Source organism: Scyliorhinus canicula, chromosome 31 (genome assembly GCF_902713615.1).
Source record: "Scyliorhinus canicula chromosome 31, sScyCan1.1, whole genome shotgun sequence".
Lineage (NCBI taxonomy): Eukaryota > Metazoa > Chordata > Chondrichthyes > Carcharhiniformes > Scyliorhinidae > Scyliorhinus > Scyliorhinus canicula.
Genome location: NC_052176.1, coordinates 6,553,692 through 6,571,908, shown reverse-complemented (window position 1 = coordinate 6,571,908; position 18,217 = coordinate 6,553,692). Strand labels below are relative to the sequence as shown.

The following is an 18,217-nucleotide window of genomic DNA, read 5'->3' as shown; positions in this document are numbered from 1 at the left end:
ATAGAATAACAGATACCCGGGAGTGAGTTACAGACTGGAATCTAATCGAGGGGTTCGGGATGGTTTATATATAGAATAACAGATACCCGGGAGTGAGTTACAGACTGGAATCTAATCGAGGGGTTCAGGGGGGTGGTTTATATATAGAATAACAGATACCCGGGAGTGAGTTACAGACTGGAATCTAATCGAGGGGTTCAGGGTGGTTTATATATAGAATAACAGATACCCGGGAGTGAGTTACAGACTGGAATCTAATCAAGGGGTTCAGGGAGGTTTATATATAGAATAACAGATACCCGGGAGTGAGTTACAGACTGGAATCTAATCGAGGGGTTCGGGGTGGTTTATATATAGAATATCAGATACCCGGGAGTGAGTTACAGACTGGAATCTAATCGAGGGGTTCGGGGTGGTTTATATATAGAATAACAGATACCCGGGAGTGAGTTACAGACTGGAATCTAATCGAGGGGTTCAGGGTGGTTTATATATAGAATAACAGATACCCGGGAGTGAGTTACAGACTGGAATCTAATCGAGGGGTTCAGGGAGGTTTATATATAGAATAACAGATACCCGGGATGAATTACAGACTGGAATCTAATCGAGGGGTTCGGGGTGGTTTATATATAGAATAACAGATACCCGGGAGTGAGTTACAGACTGGAATCTAATCGAGGGGTTCGGGGTGGTTTATATATAGAATAACAGATTCCCGGGAGTGAGTTACAGTCTGGAATCTAATCGAGGGGCTCGGGGTGGTTTATATATAGAATAACAGATACCCGGGAGTGAGTTACAGACTGGAATCTAATCGAGGGGTTCGGGGTGGTTTATATATAGAATAACAGATACCCGGGAGTGAGTTACAGACTGGAATCTAATCGAGGGGTTCGGGATGGTTTATATATAGAATAACAGAAAGCCGGGAGTGAGATACAGACTGGAATCTAATCGAGGGGTTCGGGGTGGTTTATATATAGAATAACAGATACCCGGGAGTGAGTTACAGTCTGGAATCTAATCGAGGGGTTCGGGGTGGTTTATATACAGAATAACAGATACCCGGGAGTGAGTTACAGACTGGAATCTAATCGAGGGGATCGGATACAATCTCACAGAGGGATGTTTACCCCTCTGTTCCCTCTTCCACCAGCCACCTGGATCGTGTTTGATCCACGTCTGAATTCCAGCTTCGTGCTGGGTGGTTTCTTAAAGGGCCGCTCCTGATCGGCTCGCCTGGCCCAGGGCGGGTCGGAGAACGTTTGTTTTGGGGTTTTTTTTTTTTTTTGCCGTGGCTTTAAAGCAGGAGGAAGCTGCCTCGACCTCGCCTTTAAGCGTCTGTCTGGCACCCGGCCAGGAGGGGGTGGGGGGGGAGGAGATATCAGGGGAAGTTCCAGAGGCTGCCAGAGTTCACTTCAGCGCCGAGCTTTGCGAGAGGCAAGGCTGTCAAGAGCAATTCGGAGGGGGGTCGAGGGGGAAAACGAAGCCCGAGTTCACCCTGGTGACCCCCCCCCCCCCCCCCCCTCGCCCCCTCCCAACTCACAGCCGTCCCTCCGAACTTTGTTGGGGCCTGGCCCTCCGGCCCGCCTGCCCCCTGAGCAGTACGTGTACCTGCCCGACCGCAGGAGATGTCGGCAGGCAGCGGCGGCGGCGCTGACCCGAAGCTCCCCGCGGATCAGGACTGCTCCCGCTGCGACTCCGGGCTGGACGGGGAGCCGGAGCGGCGGCGCGAGGCCTGGGGTGCAGGCCTCCCGGAGCTCCGGGGCAGCTGGGCGGAGGACCGGTGCGAGTCGGCCTGCGACTCGGCCTACGGCTCGGGCCTGCTGGACAGCTTCGCCTCCCGGTGCTCCCTGGGGTCCTCGGGCAAGGCCCCGGCCCACGAGGTCGCCTTCAACCCCTGGGCCTACCTGAGTGAAGAGGGAGACACGTAAGTGTGATTTTATTGTTAATCTCTCTCTCTTAACTTTGACGAAGTGATGTTAAATTCACAGGCCGGGATGTGTTGTGGGTGGGGAGGGTGAAGAGAGAACGACTGTATTTCTGTCACAGCGGCTGGGAACATCCTGTCACTTTGTAACGCAGGAGATAATAGTAATCTTTATTATTGTCACAAGTAGGCTGACATTAACACCGCAATGAAGTTACTGTGAAAATCCCCTCGTCGCCACATTCCGGCGCCTGTTCGGGTACACAGAGGGAGAATTCAGAATGTCCAATTCACCCAACAAGCACGTCTTTCGGGGACTTGTGGGAGGAAACCGGAGCACCCGGAGGAAACCCACGCAGACACGGGGGGGGGGGGGGGGGGCGAACGTGCAGACTCCGCACTGACAGTGACCCCAAGCCGGGAATCGAACCCGGGTCCCTGGTGCTGGGAAGCAACAGTCTGCCAATTTGCGCACAGTCAGATCCCACACGCAGCGACGCGATGGAAGCAAAATGCCCCGGAGTGAGGGGAGGAGGGGGGGGGGGGGGGGGGGGGTGTGTAACCCGAAATCTGAAGACAGAAAAGACCCAACGAGTCTTGGTACGATCTGTAGAGAGAGGGTAACGTTTCGAGTGCGGAACGGCGCACCGTCTGGGGACATTAACTCTTCTTATTGTCCCTCCAAAGGCATTGTCACCACCCCCTGAGTTTCTTTATCCCCCTCCCCCTCCCCCGGCCGCCCAAGCATTTTCTGTTTTTTGAACGCAGGTCATCCATCGTCTCTTGTTTTTTTTTTTAGTTATATTGGTTGGAGAATCACAGTGCGGTGTCAAACTAGAAAGAGTGCAGAAGAGATTTACGAGGATGGCGACAGGACCTGATGGCCTGAGTTAGAAGGAGAGGCTGGCTGGGTTGGGCGTAGGAGGCTTAGGAGTGAACTGACAGAGGTCTATAAAATAATGAGGGGCATCGACAAGGTAGATAGTCGACGCCTTTTCCCAAAGGTAGAGGAGTCTGGAACTAGAGGGCATAGGTTTAATAATAATATAATAATAATGTTTGTTGTCACAAGTCGGCTGACATTAACGCAGCAATGAAGTTACTGTGAAAATCCCCTAGTCGCCACATTCGGGTACACAGAGGGAGAATTCAGAATGTCCAATTCACCCAACAAGCACGTCTTTCAGGACTTAAGGCGAGAGGGGAGAGATACAAAAGAGACCAGAGGGGAAATTTCTTCACACAGAGGGTGGGGAGCATCTGGAAGGGTCTGCCAGAGGTAGAGGCGGGTACGGTTTTGTCATTTAAAAAGCAGTTAGACAGTTACATGGGCAGGGCGGGTATTGAGGGATATGGGCCAAATGTGGGACTAGCCTTAGTGATAGGAACTGGGCGGCACGGACAAGCTGGGCCGAAGGGCCTGTTTCCATGCTGTAAACATCTACGACTCTAACCCCCTTCAGCCTGTGTCCCTTCAGTTCCCCATCCGTCCATCCAATGGGAAGGGTTTCTCCCGCTCTCCTCTGTGGAGACCCCCCCCCCCATCCCTCGGTCAAATCTCCCCTCAGCCTCCTCTTCTCCGAGGAACCTAGTCCCAGTTTCTCCGCTCCGTCCACGTAACCGAGAGTTTCTCATCCCCGGAACCGATCCCGCGAATCTCTCCCGCGCCTTCCATACCCTTCTTCCCGAAATGCGGCGCTTCCTGAACTGCCCAGGGACCCCCGGCCTGAGGCTGGACTAGAGGCTCGTCAAGGTCCGTCGAGACTTCGGCCGGCACCCCCCCCCCCCCATCCCTCCCTCTTCAGTCCGGGGAAATCGCCCATGATGCGCTGAGAGCAATGCTGAGGTGAGGGGTAATTGGGGGGTAACTGGGTCGGAGAGGGGTGGGGGAGGGGGCGTAATTCGTGGTTTGTCCTCTAGATGGCGTGTGTTTTCAGCGTCTCGCTAGGCCCGTTTCAGAGAGGGGCATTGCTGTGTGTGTGGGGGGGTCTGGAGTCACATGTAGGCCAGACCGGGGTGAGGACGGCAGATTTCCCCCTTTCCCTAGAGGGGGGGGGACATTAGATGGGTTTTTACGACAATCGATGACCTCTGGATTACCAATCCAGCGACAGTACCATCACGCCACCATCTCCCCAGTACAGAATATACCCGGCCCCACCCACTACATGGCTTGCACTGACCTCCCCCCGCCTTCACTGAGGCCGGGCCTTTCCCGACCTCCCCACCAGTGGACTCTTCCAGTCCCGCGCCGCATCGGGGTTTGCCGCTGTGATACTGCCTCCGTTGAAGCAGGTCACGGCTGGTACTGCACCTCATCTGCTCGCCCTGTCACCATATCTCCTACTTAACGTAAATCCATCCATCTCCGTCTTCAAACTTTTCCGTGGGAGCCCCACCCTATTTGGGAGCGAAGGAGTTCCGGATTTCTGCGTGAGGGAAGTGTTACCTGACCCCACTTGTCGAGCAGTTTGACTCTCATTTTAACGTTCTTGCCCCCCCCCCCCCGCCCCGCCCCATGTTTGGACTCTCCCCTCACCAGAGGAGATAGTTTCTTCCAATCTGACTTGCCAACTGTTCAAATACCTCGATTCGGTTTTCCCGTTAATCTTCCAACTTCAGTTGAATGGGGCGTCAGGTGTTCGAACATCCCACCCCTCCCCCATTGGGGTCAGGGGTTGCGAAATCTGTTCCCTCATGGGGTCAGGGGTTGTGACATCCCCTCCCTCCCTCATGGGGTCAGGGGTTGTGACATCCCTCCCTCCCTCATGGGGTCAGGGGTTGCGACATCCCCTCCCTCCCTCATGGGGTCAGGGGTTGCGACATCCCCTCCCTCCCTCATGGGGTCAGGGGTTGCGACATCCCCTCCCTCCCTCATGGGGTCAGGGGTTGCGACATCCCCTCTCTCCCTCATGGGGTCAGGGGTTGCGACATCCCCTCTATCCCTCATGGGGTCAGGGGTTGCGACATCCCCTCCCTCCCTCATGGGGTCAGGGGTTGTGACATCCCCTCCCTCCCTCCCTCATGGGGTCAGGGGTTGTGACATCCCCTCCCTCCCTCATGGGGTCAGGGGTTGTGACATCCCCTCCCTCCCTCATGGGGTCAGGGGTTGCGACATCCCCTCCCTCCCTCCCTCATGGGGTCAGGGGTTGCGACATCCCCTCCCTCCCTCATGGGGTCAGGGGTTGCGACATCCCCTCCCTCCCTCCCTCATGGGGCCGGGGGTGGATCATCCCCTTCCCCCCCCCGCCTCCTCATGGGGTCAGGGGTTGTGACATCCCCTCCCTCCCTCATGGGGTCAGGGGTTGCGACATCCCCTCCCTCCCTCCCTCATGGGGCCGGGGGTGGATCATCCCCCTCCCCCCCCGCCTCCTCATGGGGTCAGGGGTTGTGACATCCCCTCCCTCCCTCATGGGGTCAGGGGTTGCGACATCCCCTCCCTCCCTCCCTCATGGGGTCAGGGGTGGATCATCCCCCTCCTCCCCCCCCCCCCCCACCCCACCTCATGGGGTCAGGGGTTGGGACATCTCCTACCTCCCCCATCCCAGTACGCCTCTCCCAGCAGTTCAAATGGTTAAAATTCCCCTCCGCTTGTCGGGGGGAGGGGTTTGTGGGAATCCGCAGGATTTCCGACAACCGGCCTGCATTTATATAACGCCTTTAACATCGGAAAACCTTCCCAATGGAGCTTCTCAGCTGGGATTGTCAGCTAGTGGGTGGCGCGGTGGCCGAGTGGTTAGCACCGCTGCCTCACGGCGCCAGGGACCCGGGTTCAATTCCGGCCTCGGGTGACTGTCTGTGCGGAGTCTGCACATCCTCCCCCCGTGTGTGCGTGGGTTTCCTCCGGGTGCTCCGGTTTCCTCCCACAGTCCAAAGATGTGCAGGTTAGGTGGATTGGCCGTGCTAAATTGTCCCTTAGTGTCCAAAGATGTGCAGGTTATGTGGATTGGCCGTGCTAAATTGCCCCTTAGTGTCCAAAGATGTGCACGTTAGATGGATCAGCCGTGCTAAATTGCCCCTTAGTGTCCAAAGATGTGCAGGTTGGGTGGATTGGCCGTGCTAAATTGCCCCTTAGAGTGTCCAAAGATGTGCAGGTTGGGTGGATTGGCCGTGCTAAATTGCCCCTTAGTGTCCAAAGATGTGCAGGTTGGGTGGATTCGCCGTGCTAAATTGCCCCTTAGTGTCCAAAGATGTGCAGGTTAGGTGGATTGGCCGTGCTAAATTGCCCCTTAGTGTCCAAAGATGTGCAGGTTAGGTGGATTGCCCGTGCTAAATTGTCCCTTAGTGTCCAAAGATGTGCAGGTTACCCCCCACCGACTCAACATTTGAGCACGTCCGACCATCCCGCCTTTCTCCCGATCCTCAATTCCTTCCTCTTCTGTTTCCTCTCTTCCAGGTTCCTCCACCTCTGCGTCATTCACCAGGACGAGACCTTGGCCCTGGCTTTTATCGGCCAGTGCGGCCCAGGGCACCTGAACTGGCAGAATGATCTCTTCCAGGTAGGTAAGGCGGCCAAGCGCTTTGAACGGGATGGCTGGGCGCTGGGCGCGGCTCTCTCGAATCGGACCGAGGCTGATGGGGTGGTGTGGGGGGAGCGTGGGGGATTTCCCCAGGCCTAGAAGCTGAAATATATCCCCATTCAACAAACTGCACCACAGAAAAAACGTTTGTGTGCTCGATTTCCCACTGTTTCGTTTTGGATCTTCCTGTTCGCATTTTGGCTGCCGTGTTTCCCACATTGCAACAGGGACAATCATACAACCATGGATAGAGCCATGGACTTCCTACTGTGCAGAAAGAGGCCATTCAGCCCTTCATGTCAGCGCTGGTTCCTCAATAGATCAATCCCAAACTAATCCCACTGCTCCACCCTCTCCCCATAGCCCTGTATCAATCCCAAACTAATCCCACTGTCCCACTCTATCCCCAGAGCCCTGTATCAATCCCCAAACTAATCCCACTCTCTCCCCATAGCCCTGTATCAATCCCCAAACTAATCCCACTGCCCCACTCTCTCCCCATAGCCCTCTATCAATCCCCAGACTAATCCCACTCTCTCCCCATAGCCCTGTATCAATCCCCAAACTAATCCCACTGCCCCGCTCTCTCCCCATAGCCCTGTATCAATCCCTAAACTAATCCGACTGCCCTACTCTCTCCCCATAGCCCTGTATCAATCCCAAACTTAATCCCACTGCCCCACTCTCTCCCCATAGCCCTGCATCAATCCCAAACTAATCCCACTGCCACACTCTCTCCCCATAGCCCTGTATCAATCCCCAAACTAATCCCACTGCCCCACTCTCTCCCCATAGCCCTGTATCAATCCCCAACTAATCCCACTGCCCCCTCTCTCCCCATAGCCCTGTATCAATCCCAAACTAATCCCACTGCCCCGCTCTCTCCCCATAGCCCTGTATCAATCCCCAAGCTAATCCCACTGCCTCACTCTCTCCCCAAAACCCTGTATCAATCCCAAACTAATCCCACTGCCCCGCGCTCTCCCCATAGCCCTGTATCAATCCCTAAACTAATCCCACTGCCCCACCCTCTCCCCAGAGCCCTGTATCAATCCCAAACTAATCCGACTACCCCGCACTCTCCCCATTGCCCTGTATCAATCCCAAACTAATCCCACTGCCCCACTCTCTCCCCATAGCCCTGTATCAATCCCAAACTAATCCCACTGCCCCGCTCTCTCCCCATAGTCCTGTATCAATCCCAAACTAATCCCACAGCCCCACTCTCTCCCCATAGTCCTGTATAAATCCCAAACTAATCCCACTGCCCCGCTCGCTTCCCCATAGCCCTGTATCAATCCCCAAACTAATCCCACTGCCCCGCTCTCTCCCCATAGCCCTGTATCAATCCCAAACTAATCCCACTGCCCCGCTCGCTTCCCCATAGCCCTGTATCAATCCCAAACTAATCCCACTGACCCGCTCTCTCTCCATAGCCCTGTATCAATCCCAAACTGATCCTATTGCCCCGCTCTCTCCCCAGAGCCCTGTATCAATCCCAAACTAATCCCACTATCCCGCACTCTCCCCATAGCCCTGTATCAATCCCAAATTAATCCCACTGCCCCGCTCTCTCCCCATTGCCCTGTATCAATCCCAAACTAATCCCACTACCCCCCTCTCTCCCCATAGCCCTGTATCAATCTCAAACTAATCCCACTACCCCCCTCTCCCCGTAGCCCTGTATCAATCCCAAACTAATCCCACTGCCCCACTCTCTCCCCATAGCCCTGTATCAATCCCAAACTAATCTCACTGCCCCACTCTCTCCCCATAGCCCTGTATCAATCCCCAAACTAATCCCACTGCCCCACTCTCTCCTCATACCCCTGCATCAATCCCCAAACTAATCCCACTGCCCCACTCTCTCCCCATAGCCCTGTATCAATCCCAAACTAATCCCACTGCCCCGCTCTCTCCCCATAGTCCTGTATCAATCCCAAACTAATCCCACAGCCCCACTCTCTCCCCATAGTCCTGTATAAATCCCAAACTAATCCCACTGCCCCGCTCGCTTCCCCATAGCCCTGTATCAATCCCCAAACTAATCCCACTGCCCCGCTCTCTCCCCATAGCCCTGTATCAATCCCAAACTAATCCCACTGCCCCGCTCGCTTCCCCATAGCCCTGTATCAATCCCAAACTAATCCCACTGACCCGCTCTCTCTCCATAGCCCTGTATCAATCCCAAACTGATCCTATTGCCCCGCACCCTCCCATTGTCAGAGGGTCAGTACTAAGGGAGTGCTGCACTGTCAGAGGGTCAGTACTGAGGGAGTGCCGCACTGTCAGAGGGTCAGTACTGAGGGAGTGCCGCACTGTCAGAGGGTCAGTACTGAGGGAGTGCTGCACTGTCAGAGGGTCAGTACTGAGGGAGCGCTGCACTGTCAGAGGGTCAGTACTGAGGGAGTGCCGCACTGTCAGAGGGTCAGTACTGAGGGAGTGCTGCACTGTCAGAGGGTCAGTACTGAGGGAGTGCTGCACTGTCAGAGGGTCAGTACTGAGGGAGTGCTGCACTGTCAGAGGGTCAGTACTGAGGGAGTGCTGCACTGTCAGAGGGTCAGTACTGAGGGAGTGCTGCACTGTCAGAGGGTCAGTACTGAGGGAGTGCTGCACTGTCAGAGGGTCAGTACTGAGGGAGTGCCGCACTGTCAGAGGGTCAGTACTGAGGGAGTGCTGCACTGTCAGAGGGTCAGTACTGAGGGAGTGCTGCACTGTCAGAGGGTCAGTACTGAGGGAGAGCTGCACTGTCAGAGGGTCAGTACTGAGGGAGTGCTGCACTGTCAGAGGGTCAGTACTGAGGGAGTGCTGCACTGTCAGAGGGTCAGTACTGAGGGAGTGCTGCACTGTCAGAGGGTCAGTACTGAGGGAGTGCTGCACTGTCAGAGGGTCAGTACTGAGGGAGTGCTGCACTGTCAGAGGGTCAGTACTGAGGGAGTGCCGCACTGTCAGAGGGTCAGTACTGAGGGAGTGCTGCACTGTCAGAGGGTCAGTACTGAGGGAGTGCTGCACTGTCAGAGGGTCAGTACTGAGGGAGAGCTGCACTGTCAGAGGGTCAGTACTGCGGGAGTGCTGCACTGTCAGAGGGTCAGTACTGAGGGAGCGCTGCACTGTCAGAGGGTCAGTACTGAGGGAGTGCCGCACTGTCAGAGGGTCAGTACTGAGGGAGTGCTGCACTGTCAGAGGGTCAGTACTGAGGGAGTGCCGCACTGTCAGAGGGTCAGTACTGAGGGAGTGCCGCACTGTCAGAGGGTCAGTACTGAGGGAGTGCCGCACTGTCAGAGGGTCAGTACTGAGGGAGTGCCGCACTGTCAGAGGGTCAGTACTGAGGGAGTGCCGCACTGTCAGAGGGTCAGTACTGAGGGAGTGCTGCACTGTCAGAGGGTCAGTACTGAGGGAGTGCGCTGTGCGCTGTCCGTGCGCTGTGTTCTATCCGTGCGCTGTGTTCTATCCGTGCGCTGTGTTCTATCCGTGCGCTGTGGTCTATCCGTGCGCTGTGGTCTATCCGTGCGCTGTGGTCTATCCGTGCGCTGTGGTCTATCCGTGCGCTGTGGTCTATCCGTGCGCTGTGGTCTATCCGTTGCGCTGTGTTCTATTCCGTGCGCTGTGATCTATCCGTGCCGCTGTGATTCTATCCTGTGTGCTGTGTTATATCCGTGCGCTGTGTAATCCGTGCGCGTGGTCTATCCGTGCAGCTGTGGTCTATCCGGTGCGCTGTGTTCTTTCCGTGCGCTGTGTTTGCTATCCGTGTGCGCTGTGGTCTATCCGTGCGCTGTGTATATCCGTGCGCGGTGGGTCTATCCGTGTGCACTGTGTCTATCCGTGTGCTGTGGTGCTCTCCGTGCGCTGTGGTCTATCCGTGCGCTGTGTCTATCTGTGCGCTGTGGTCTATCCGTGCGCTGTGTTCTATCCGTTGCTGTGGTCTATCCGTGCGCTGTGGTTTCTATCCGTGCGCTTGTTCTATCCGTGCGCTGTGGTCTATCCGGTGCGCTGGTTTCTATCGCGTGCGCTGTGTTTCTATCCGTGCGCTGTGTTCTATCCGTGCGCTTTGGTTCATATCCGTGCGCTGTGGTCTATCCGTGCGCTGTGGTCTATCCGTGCGCTGTGGTCTAGTCCGTGCGCTGTGTTCTATCCAGTGCGCTGTGGTCTATCCGTGCGCTGTGGTCTATCCGTGCGCTGTGGTCTATCCGTGCGCTGTGGTCTATCCGTGCGCTGTGGTCTATCCATGCGCTGTGTTCTATCCGTGCGCTGTGGTCTATCCGTGCGCTGTGGTCTATCCGTGCGCTGTGTTTTATCCATGCGCTGTGTTCTGTCTGTGCGCTGTCCGTGCGCTGTGGTCTATCCGTGCGCTGTGGTCTATCCGTGCGCTGTGTTCTATCCGTGTGCTGTGGTCTATCCGTGCGCTGTGTTCTATCCGTGCGCTGTGGTCTATCCGTGTGCTGTGGTCTATCCGTGCGCTGTGTTCTATCCGTGCGCTGTGGTCTATCCGTGCGCTGTGGTCTATCCGTGCGCTGTGGTCTATCCGTGCGCTGTGGTCTCTCCGTGCGCTGTGGTCTATCCGTGCGCTGTGTTCTATCCGTGCGCTGTGGTCTATCCGTGCGCTGTGTTCTATCCGTGCGCTGTGCTCTATCCGTGCGCTGTGGTCTATCCGTGCGCTGTGGTCTATCCGTGTGCTGTGTTCTATCCGTGCGCTGTGGTCTATCCGTGCGCTGTGGTCTATCCGTGTGCTGTGGTCTATCCGTGCGCTGTGGTCTATCCGTGCGCTGTGGTCTATCCGTGCGCTGTGTTCTATCCGTGCGCTGTGTTCTATCCGTGCGCTGTGGTCTATCCGTGCGCTGTGGTCTATCCGTGCGCTGTGGTCTATCCGTGCGCTGTGGTCTATCCGTGCGCTGTGTTCTATCCGTGCGCTGTGTTCTATCCGTGTGCTGTGTTCTATCCGTGCGCTGTGGTCTATCCGTGTGCTGTGGTCTATCCGTGCGCTGTGTTCTATCCGTGCGCTGTGGTCTATCCGTGCGCTGTGTTCTATCCGTGCTGCTGTGGTCTATCCGTGCGCTGTGGTCTATCGTGCGCTGTGTTCTATCCGTGCGCTGTGTTCTATCCGTGCGCTGTGTTCTATCCGTGCGCTGTGGTCTATCCGTGTGCTGTGTGCTATCCGTGCGCTGTGGTCTATCCGTGCGCTGTGGTCTATCCGTGCGCTGTGTTCTATCCGTGCGCTGTGGTCTATCCGTGCGCTGTGTTCTATCCGTGCGCTGTGGTCTATCCGTGCGCTGTGTTCTATCCGTGCGCTGTGGTCTATCCGTGCGCTGTGGTCTATCCGTGCGCTGTGGTCTATCCGTGCGCTGTGTTCTATCCGTGCGCTGTGGTCTATCCGTGCGCTGTGTTCTATCCGTGCGCTGTGGTCTATCCGTGCGCTGTGGTCTATCCGTGCGCTGTGGTCTATCCGTGCGCTGTGGTCTATCCGTGCGCTGTGTTCTATCCGTGCGCTGTGGTCTATCCGTGCGCTGTGGTCTATCCGTGCGCTGTGGTCTATCCGTGCGCTGTGTCTATCCGTGCGCTGTGGTCTATCCGTGCGCTGTGTTCTATCCGTGCGCTGTGTTCTATCCGTGCGCTGTGGTCTATCCGTGCGCTGTGGTCTATCCGTGCGCTGTGGTCTATCCGTGCGCTGTGTTCTATCCGTGCGCTGTGTTCTATCCGTGCGCTGTGGTCTATCCGTGCGCTGTGGTCTATCCGTGCGCTGTGTGCTGTCCGTGCGCTGTGTTCTATCCGTGTGCTGTGTTCTATCCGTGCGCTGTGGTCTATCCGTGCGCTGTGGTCTATCCGTGCGCTGTGTTCTATCCGTGCGCTGTGTTCTATCCGTGCGCTGTGGTCTATCCGTGCGCTGTGGTCTATCCGTGCGCTGTGGTCTCTCCGTGCGCTGTGGTCTATCCGTGCGCTGTGTTCTATCCGTGCGCTGTGTGCTGTCCGTGCGCTGTGGTCTATCCGTGCGCTGTGGTCTATCCGTGCGCTGTGGTCTATCCGTGCGCTGTGGTCTATCCGTGCGCTGTGGTCTATCCGTGCGCTGTGTTCTATCCGTGTGCTGTGTTCTATCCGTGCGCTGTGTGCTGTCCGTGCGCTGTGGTCTATCCGTGCGCTGTGTCTTCTCCGTGCACTGTGTCCTATCCGTGCGCTGTGGTCTATCCGTGCGCTGTGGTCTATCCGTGCGCTGTGGTCTATCCGTGCGCTGTGGTCTATCCGTGCGCTGTGTTCTATCCGTGCGCTGTGGTCTATCCGTGCGCTGTGGTCTATCCGTGCGCTGTGGTCTATCCGTGTGCTGTGTTCTATCCGTGCGCTGTGGTCTATCCGTGCGCTGTGGTCTATCCGTGCGCTGTGTTCTATCCGTGCGCTGTGTTCTATCCGTGCGCTGTGGTCTATCCGTGCGCTGTGTTCTATCCGTGCGCTGTGTTCTATCCGTGCGCTGTGGTCTATCCGTGCGCTGTGGTCTATCCGTGCGCTGTGGTCTATCCGTGCGCTGTGGTCTATCCGTGCGCTGTGGTCTATCCGTGCGCTGTGTTCTATCCGTGCGCTGTGGTCTATCCGTGCGCTGTGGTCTATCCGTGCGCTGTGGTCTATCCGTGCGCTGTGTTCTATCCGTGCGCTGTGGTCTATCCGTGCGCTGTGTTCTATCCGTGCGCTGTGGTCTATCCGTGCGCTGTGTTCTATCCGTGCGCTGTGGTCTATCCGTGCGCTGTGGTCTATCCGTGCGCTGTGGTCTATCCGTGCGCTGTGTTCTATCCGTGCGCTGTGGTCTATCCGTGCGCTGTGTTCTATCCGTGCGCTGTGGTCTATCCGTGCGCTGTGTTCTATCCGTGCGCTGTGGTCTATCCGTGCGCTGTGTTCTATCCGTGCGCTGTGTTCTATCCGTGCGCTGTGTTCTATCCGTGCGCTGTGTTCTATCCGTGCGCTGTGGTCTATCCGTGCGCTGTGGTCTATCCGTGCGCTGTGGTCTATCCGTGTGCTGTGGTCTATCCGTGCGCTGTGGTCTATCCGTGCGCTGTGGTCTATCCGTGCGCTGTGGTCTATCCGTGCGCTGTGGTCTATCCGTGCGCTGTGTTCTATCCGTGCGCTGTGGTCTATCCGTGCGCTGTGTTCTATCCGTGCGCTGTGGTCTATCCGTGCGCTGTGGTCTATCCGTGCGCTGTGGTCTATCCGTGCGCTGTGGTCTATCCGTGCGCTGTGTTCTATCCGTGCGCTGTGGTCTATCCGTGCGCTGTGGTCTATCCGTGCGCTGTGGTCTATCCGTGCGCTGTGTTCTATCCGTGCGCTGTGTTCTATCCGTGCGCTGTGGTCTATCCGTGCGCTGTGGTCTATCCGTGCGCTGTGTGCTATCCGTGCGCTGTGGTCTATCCGTGCGCTGTGGTCTATCCGTGTGCTGTGGTCTATCCGTGCGCTGTGTTCTATCCGTGCGCTGTGGTCTATCCGTGCGCTGTGGTCTATCCGTGCGCTGTGGTCTATCCGTGCGCTGTGGTCTATCCGTGCGCTGTGGTCTATCCGTGCGCTGTGGTCTATCCGTGCGCTGTGGTCTATCCGTGCGCTGTGGTCTATCCGTGCGCTGTGGTCTATCCGTGCGCTGTGGTCTATCCGTGCGCTGTGTTCTATCCGTGCGCTGTGGTCTATCCGTGCGCTGTGGTATATCCGTGCGCTGTGGTCTATCCGTGCCCTGTGGTCTATCCGTGCGCTGTGTTCTATCCGTACGCTGTGTTCTCTCCGTGCGCTGTGGTCTATCCGTGCGCTGTGGTCTATCCGTGTCCTGTGGTCTATCCGTGCGCTGTGGTCTATCCGTGCGCTGTGTTCTGTCCGTGCGCTGTGGTCTATCCGTGTCGCTGTGGTCTATCCGTGCGCTGTGTTCTATCCGTGCGCTGTGTTCTGTCCGTGCGCTGTGGTCTATCCGTGCGCTGTGGTCTATCCGTGCGCTGTGGTCTATCCGTGCGCTGTGGTCTATCCGTGCGCTGTGGTCTATCCGTGCGCTGTGTTCTATCCGTGCGCTGTGGTCTATCCGTGCGCTGTGTTCTATCCGTGCGCTGTGGTCTATCCGTGTGCTGTGGTCTATCCGTGCGCTGTGTTCTATCCGTGCCCTGTGGTCTATCCGTGCGCTGTGTTCTATCCGTGCGCTGTGGTCTATCCGTGCGCTGTGGTCTATCCGTGCTGTGGTCTATCCGTGCGCTGTGGTCTATCCGTGCGCTGTGTTCTATCCGTGCGCTGTGGTCTATCCGTGCGCTGTGGTCTATCCGTGCGCTGTGTTCTATCCGTGCGCTGTGGTCTATCCGTGCGCTGTGTTCTATCCGTGTGCTCTGTGCTATCTGTGCGCTAACATTGTACGAACCGATGTTCCCCTCTGACTTTCAGACGCCGCTGCACTTGGCCACGTACACCCAGCAGACGAACATTGTGCGCAATCTGGTTGTGAAAGGGGCGGACACTGAGCTGCAGGACAGAAACGGAAACAGCCCCCTGCACCTGGCCTGCCTGTACAGCCTGGAGGACTGCCTTCAGGCCCTGACCAAGCCCGTCACAGCCAAGGAGCGCGGCTGTCTGGGGTGCCAAGCTTCCGACGGGGTGAGACAACGGAACCTCGAGCAGCAGAACTGGCAAGGTGCGGTGTTCGCGAGGAGCGGGCATTCGCGCCAGCCGCGAGATCTCAAATCAAAAACTGTCAGGGCGCCGGTGAGAGGGGCCATTTGGTTGGTGGGAAGGGGTTTTGTGATGCTGGCTCGGACCTCCCTACTTTGGATGCCAGGGTAGGGAGAGAGTAGTCCCCGCTGTGGCAGCGTAGTCACCTTCCAGTTACAAGGGACAGTGTTCAAATCCCACAAGTGCTAAGAATAAAAGACGACACTGTCAGAGGGTCAGTACTGAGGGGGCACTGCACTGTCAGAGGGTCAGTACTGAGGGAGTGCTGCTCTGTCAGAGGGTCAGTACTGAGGGAGTGCCGCACTGTCAGAGGGTCAGTACTGAGGGAGTGCTGCAGTGTCAGAGGGTCAGTACTGAGGGAGTGCTGCACTGTCAGAGGGTCAGTACTGAGGGAGTGCTGCTCTGTCAGAGGGTCAGTACTGAGGGAGTGCCGCACTGTCAGAGGGTCAGTACTGAGGGAGTGCAGCACTGTCAGAGGGTCAGTACTGAGGGAGTGCCGCACTGTCAGAGGGTCAGTACTGAGGGAGTGCTGCACTGTCAGAGGGTCAGTACTGAGGGAGTGCCGCACTGTCAGAGGGTCAGTACTGAGGGAGTGCTGCACTGTTAGAGGGTCAGTACTGAGGGAGTGCCGCACTGTCAGAGGGTCAGTACTGAGGGAGTGCAGCACTGTCAGAGGGTCAGTACTGAGGGAGTGCCGCACTGTCAGAGGGTCAGTACTGAGGGAGTGCTGCACTGTCAGAGGGTCAGTACTGAGGGAGTGCCGCACTGTCAGAGGGTCAGTACTGAGGGAGTGCTGCACTGTTAGAGGGTCAGTACTGAGGGAGTGCTGCACTGTCAGAGGGTCAGTACTGAGGGAGTGCTGCTCTGTCAGAGGGTCAGTACTGAGGGAGTGCCGCACTGTCAGAGGGTCAGTACTGAGGGAGTGCAGCACTGTCAGAGGGTCAGTACTGAGGGAGTGCCGCACTGTCAGAGGGTCAGTACTGAGGGAGTGCTGCACTGTCAGAGGGTCAGTACTGAGGGAGTGCCGCACTGTCAGAGGGTCAGTACTGAGGGAGTGCTGCACTGTTAGAGGGTCAGTACTGAGGGAGTGCCGCACTGTCAGAGGGTCAGTACCGAGGGAGTGCTGCAGTGTCAGAGGATCAGTACTGAGGGAGCGCCGCACTGTCAGAGGGTCAGTACTGAGGGAGTGCTGCACTGTCAGAGGGTCAGTACCGAGGGAGTGCTGCAGTGTCAGAGGATCAGTACTGAGGGAGCGCCGCACTGTCAGAGGGTCAGTACTGAGGGAGTGCTGCACTGTCAGAGGGTCAGTACCGAGGGAGTGCCGCACTGTCAGAGGGTCAGTACTGAGGGAGTGCTGCACTGTCAGAGGGTCAGTACTGAGGGAGTGCTGCACTGTCAGAGGGTCAGTACTGAGGGAGTGCTGCACTGTCAGAGGGTCAGTACTGAGGGAGTGCTGCACTGTCAGAGGGTCAGTACTGAGGGAGTGCTGCACTGTCAGAGGGTCAGTACTGAGGGAGCTGCACTGTCAGAGGGTCAGTACTGAGGGAGTGTTGCACTGTCAGAGGGTCAGTACTGAGGGAGTGCTGCACTGTCAGAGGGTCAGTACTGAGGGAGCGCTGCACTGTCAGACGGTCAGTACTGAGGGTGTGCTGTCCTGTCGTAGGGCCTCTCAGATGGATGGAGATGATAAGCGGGGCTTCGCCTGCTCAGGTGGATGAACAGAGGCAACATTTGGAACGAGATGTGGCGAGTGTTTGTCCTTCAATCGATAAATGACGAGAAAGATATAAAGAGACGATCTGGGCCATCACCTCCGTTGCTGCCTCTGGGATCTGTCTGTGCCCTAAAACTTCCCAAAGCGATTGACGCACTTGGGGAGGCCCCAGTGCCCGGGAAAGGCGGTATATAAATGCAAGTGGTTCTTTTCTTAATATGGAGGGGACCAATTACCCCCTATTAAAACATGGAGCTAGCTTGTAGTGAGGAAGGCCCCACGATGGGGAATGTTAATCAGACAGACTTGGTGAACCGTTCCCGTCAGTAAAGAGCTCCGCCCCGGTCTGTCCACGTTGCGGATGCCCATCGAGCCTGGTGCAATGGCAGAGTACTGCAATGTTGGTCGCGGGCGCTGACCCCTCTCCCGCTGGGGAATGAGGGGGTCACAGCGGGATCCTGGGTTGAGGTTTGTTAACTGACACTGTTAAATGTCTCTGGGATTCCTCCAGGAGGTTTGACCTGTCTGCACCTGGCGGTCCACGCTCGGAACGGCAAAATGGTGGATCATCTGCTGTCTTCAGGAGCGAAGGTCGATACCCAGGTCAGACCCAGTTACATCGAGGGTCCACATGGCTAACTATTCACATCCAACAGCACGTCAATCAATCCCTTCATATACCCCATTGCACACCAATATATACCAATATACCCCACTGCACACCAATATACCCCACTGCACACCAATATACCCCACTACACACCAATATACCCCACTGCACACCAATATACCCCACTACACACCAATATACCCCACTACACACCAATATACCCCACTACACACCAATATACCCCACTGTACACCAATATACCCCACTACACACCAATATACCCCACTGTACACCAATATACCCCACTACACACCAATATACCCCACTACACACCAATATACCCCACTACACACCAATATACCCCACTGCACACCAATATACCCCACTACACACCAATATACCCCACTACACACCAATATACCCCACTACACACCAATATACCCCACTGTACACCAATATACCCCACTACACACCAATATACCCCACTGTACACCAATATACCCCACTACACACCAATATACCCCACTGCACACCAATATACCCCACTACACACCAATATACCCCACTGTACACCAATATACCCCACTGCACACCAATATACCCCATTGCACACCAATATACCCCACTGCACACCAATATACCCCACTGCACACCAATATACCCCACTGTACACCAATATACACCAATATACCCCACTGCACACCAATATACCCCACTGCACACCAATATACCCCACTGCACACCAATATACCCCACTGCACACCAATATGCCC

General features: G+C 56.3%; 1 protein-coding gene across 1 annotated transcript; it reads left to right on the top strand.

Annotated features, from left to right (window-relative positions):
- Positions 1 to 1,598: 1,598 nt before the first annotated feature.
- On the top strand, positions 1,599 to 17,473 carry LOC119958840 (NF-kappa-B inhibitor epsilon-like). The gene is made up of 4 exons (XM_038787344.1): positions 1,599 to 1,933; positions 6,330 to 6,432; positions 14,836 to 15,082; positions 17,346 to 17,473. The coding sequence occupies exons 1-4, from the start codon at positions 1,635 to 1,637 to the stop codon at positions 17,471 to 17,473; spliced, it is 777 nt and encodes a 258-aa protein (XP_038643272.1). The 5' UTR covers positions 1,599 to 1,634.
- Positions 17,474 to 18,217: the final 744 nt, after the last annotated feature.

What these genes read in the sequence shown, in the direction of transcription:
- LOC119958840 (XM_038787344.1), top strand. Translation starts at nt 1,635, where the DNA reads ATGTCGGCAGGCAGCGGCGGCGGCGCTGACCCGAAGCTCCCCGCGGAT. An exon ending in CTGAGTGAAGAGGGAGACAC is followed by an intron (nt 1,934 to 6,329) that starts GTAAGTGTGATT and finishes CCTCTCTTCCAG; the next exon opens with GTTCCTCCACCTCTGCGTCA. An exon ending in GGCAGAATGATCTCTTCCAG is followed by an intron (nt 6,433 to 14,835) that starts GTAGGTAAGGCG and finishes TCTGACTTTCAG; the next exon opens with ACGCCGCTGCACTTGGCCAC.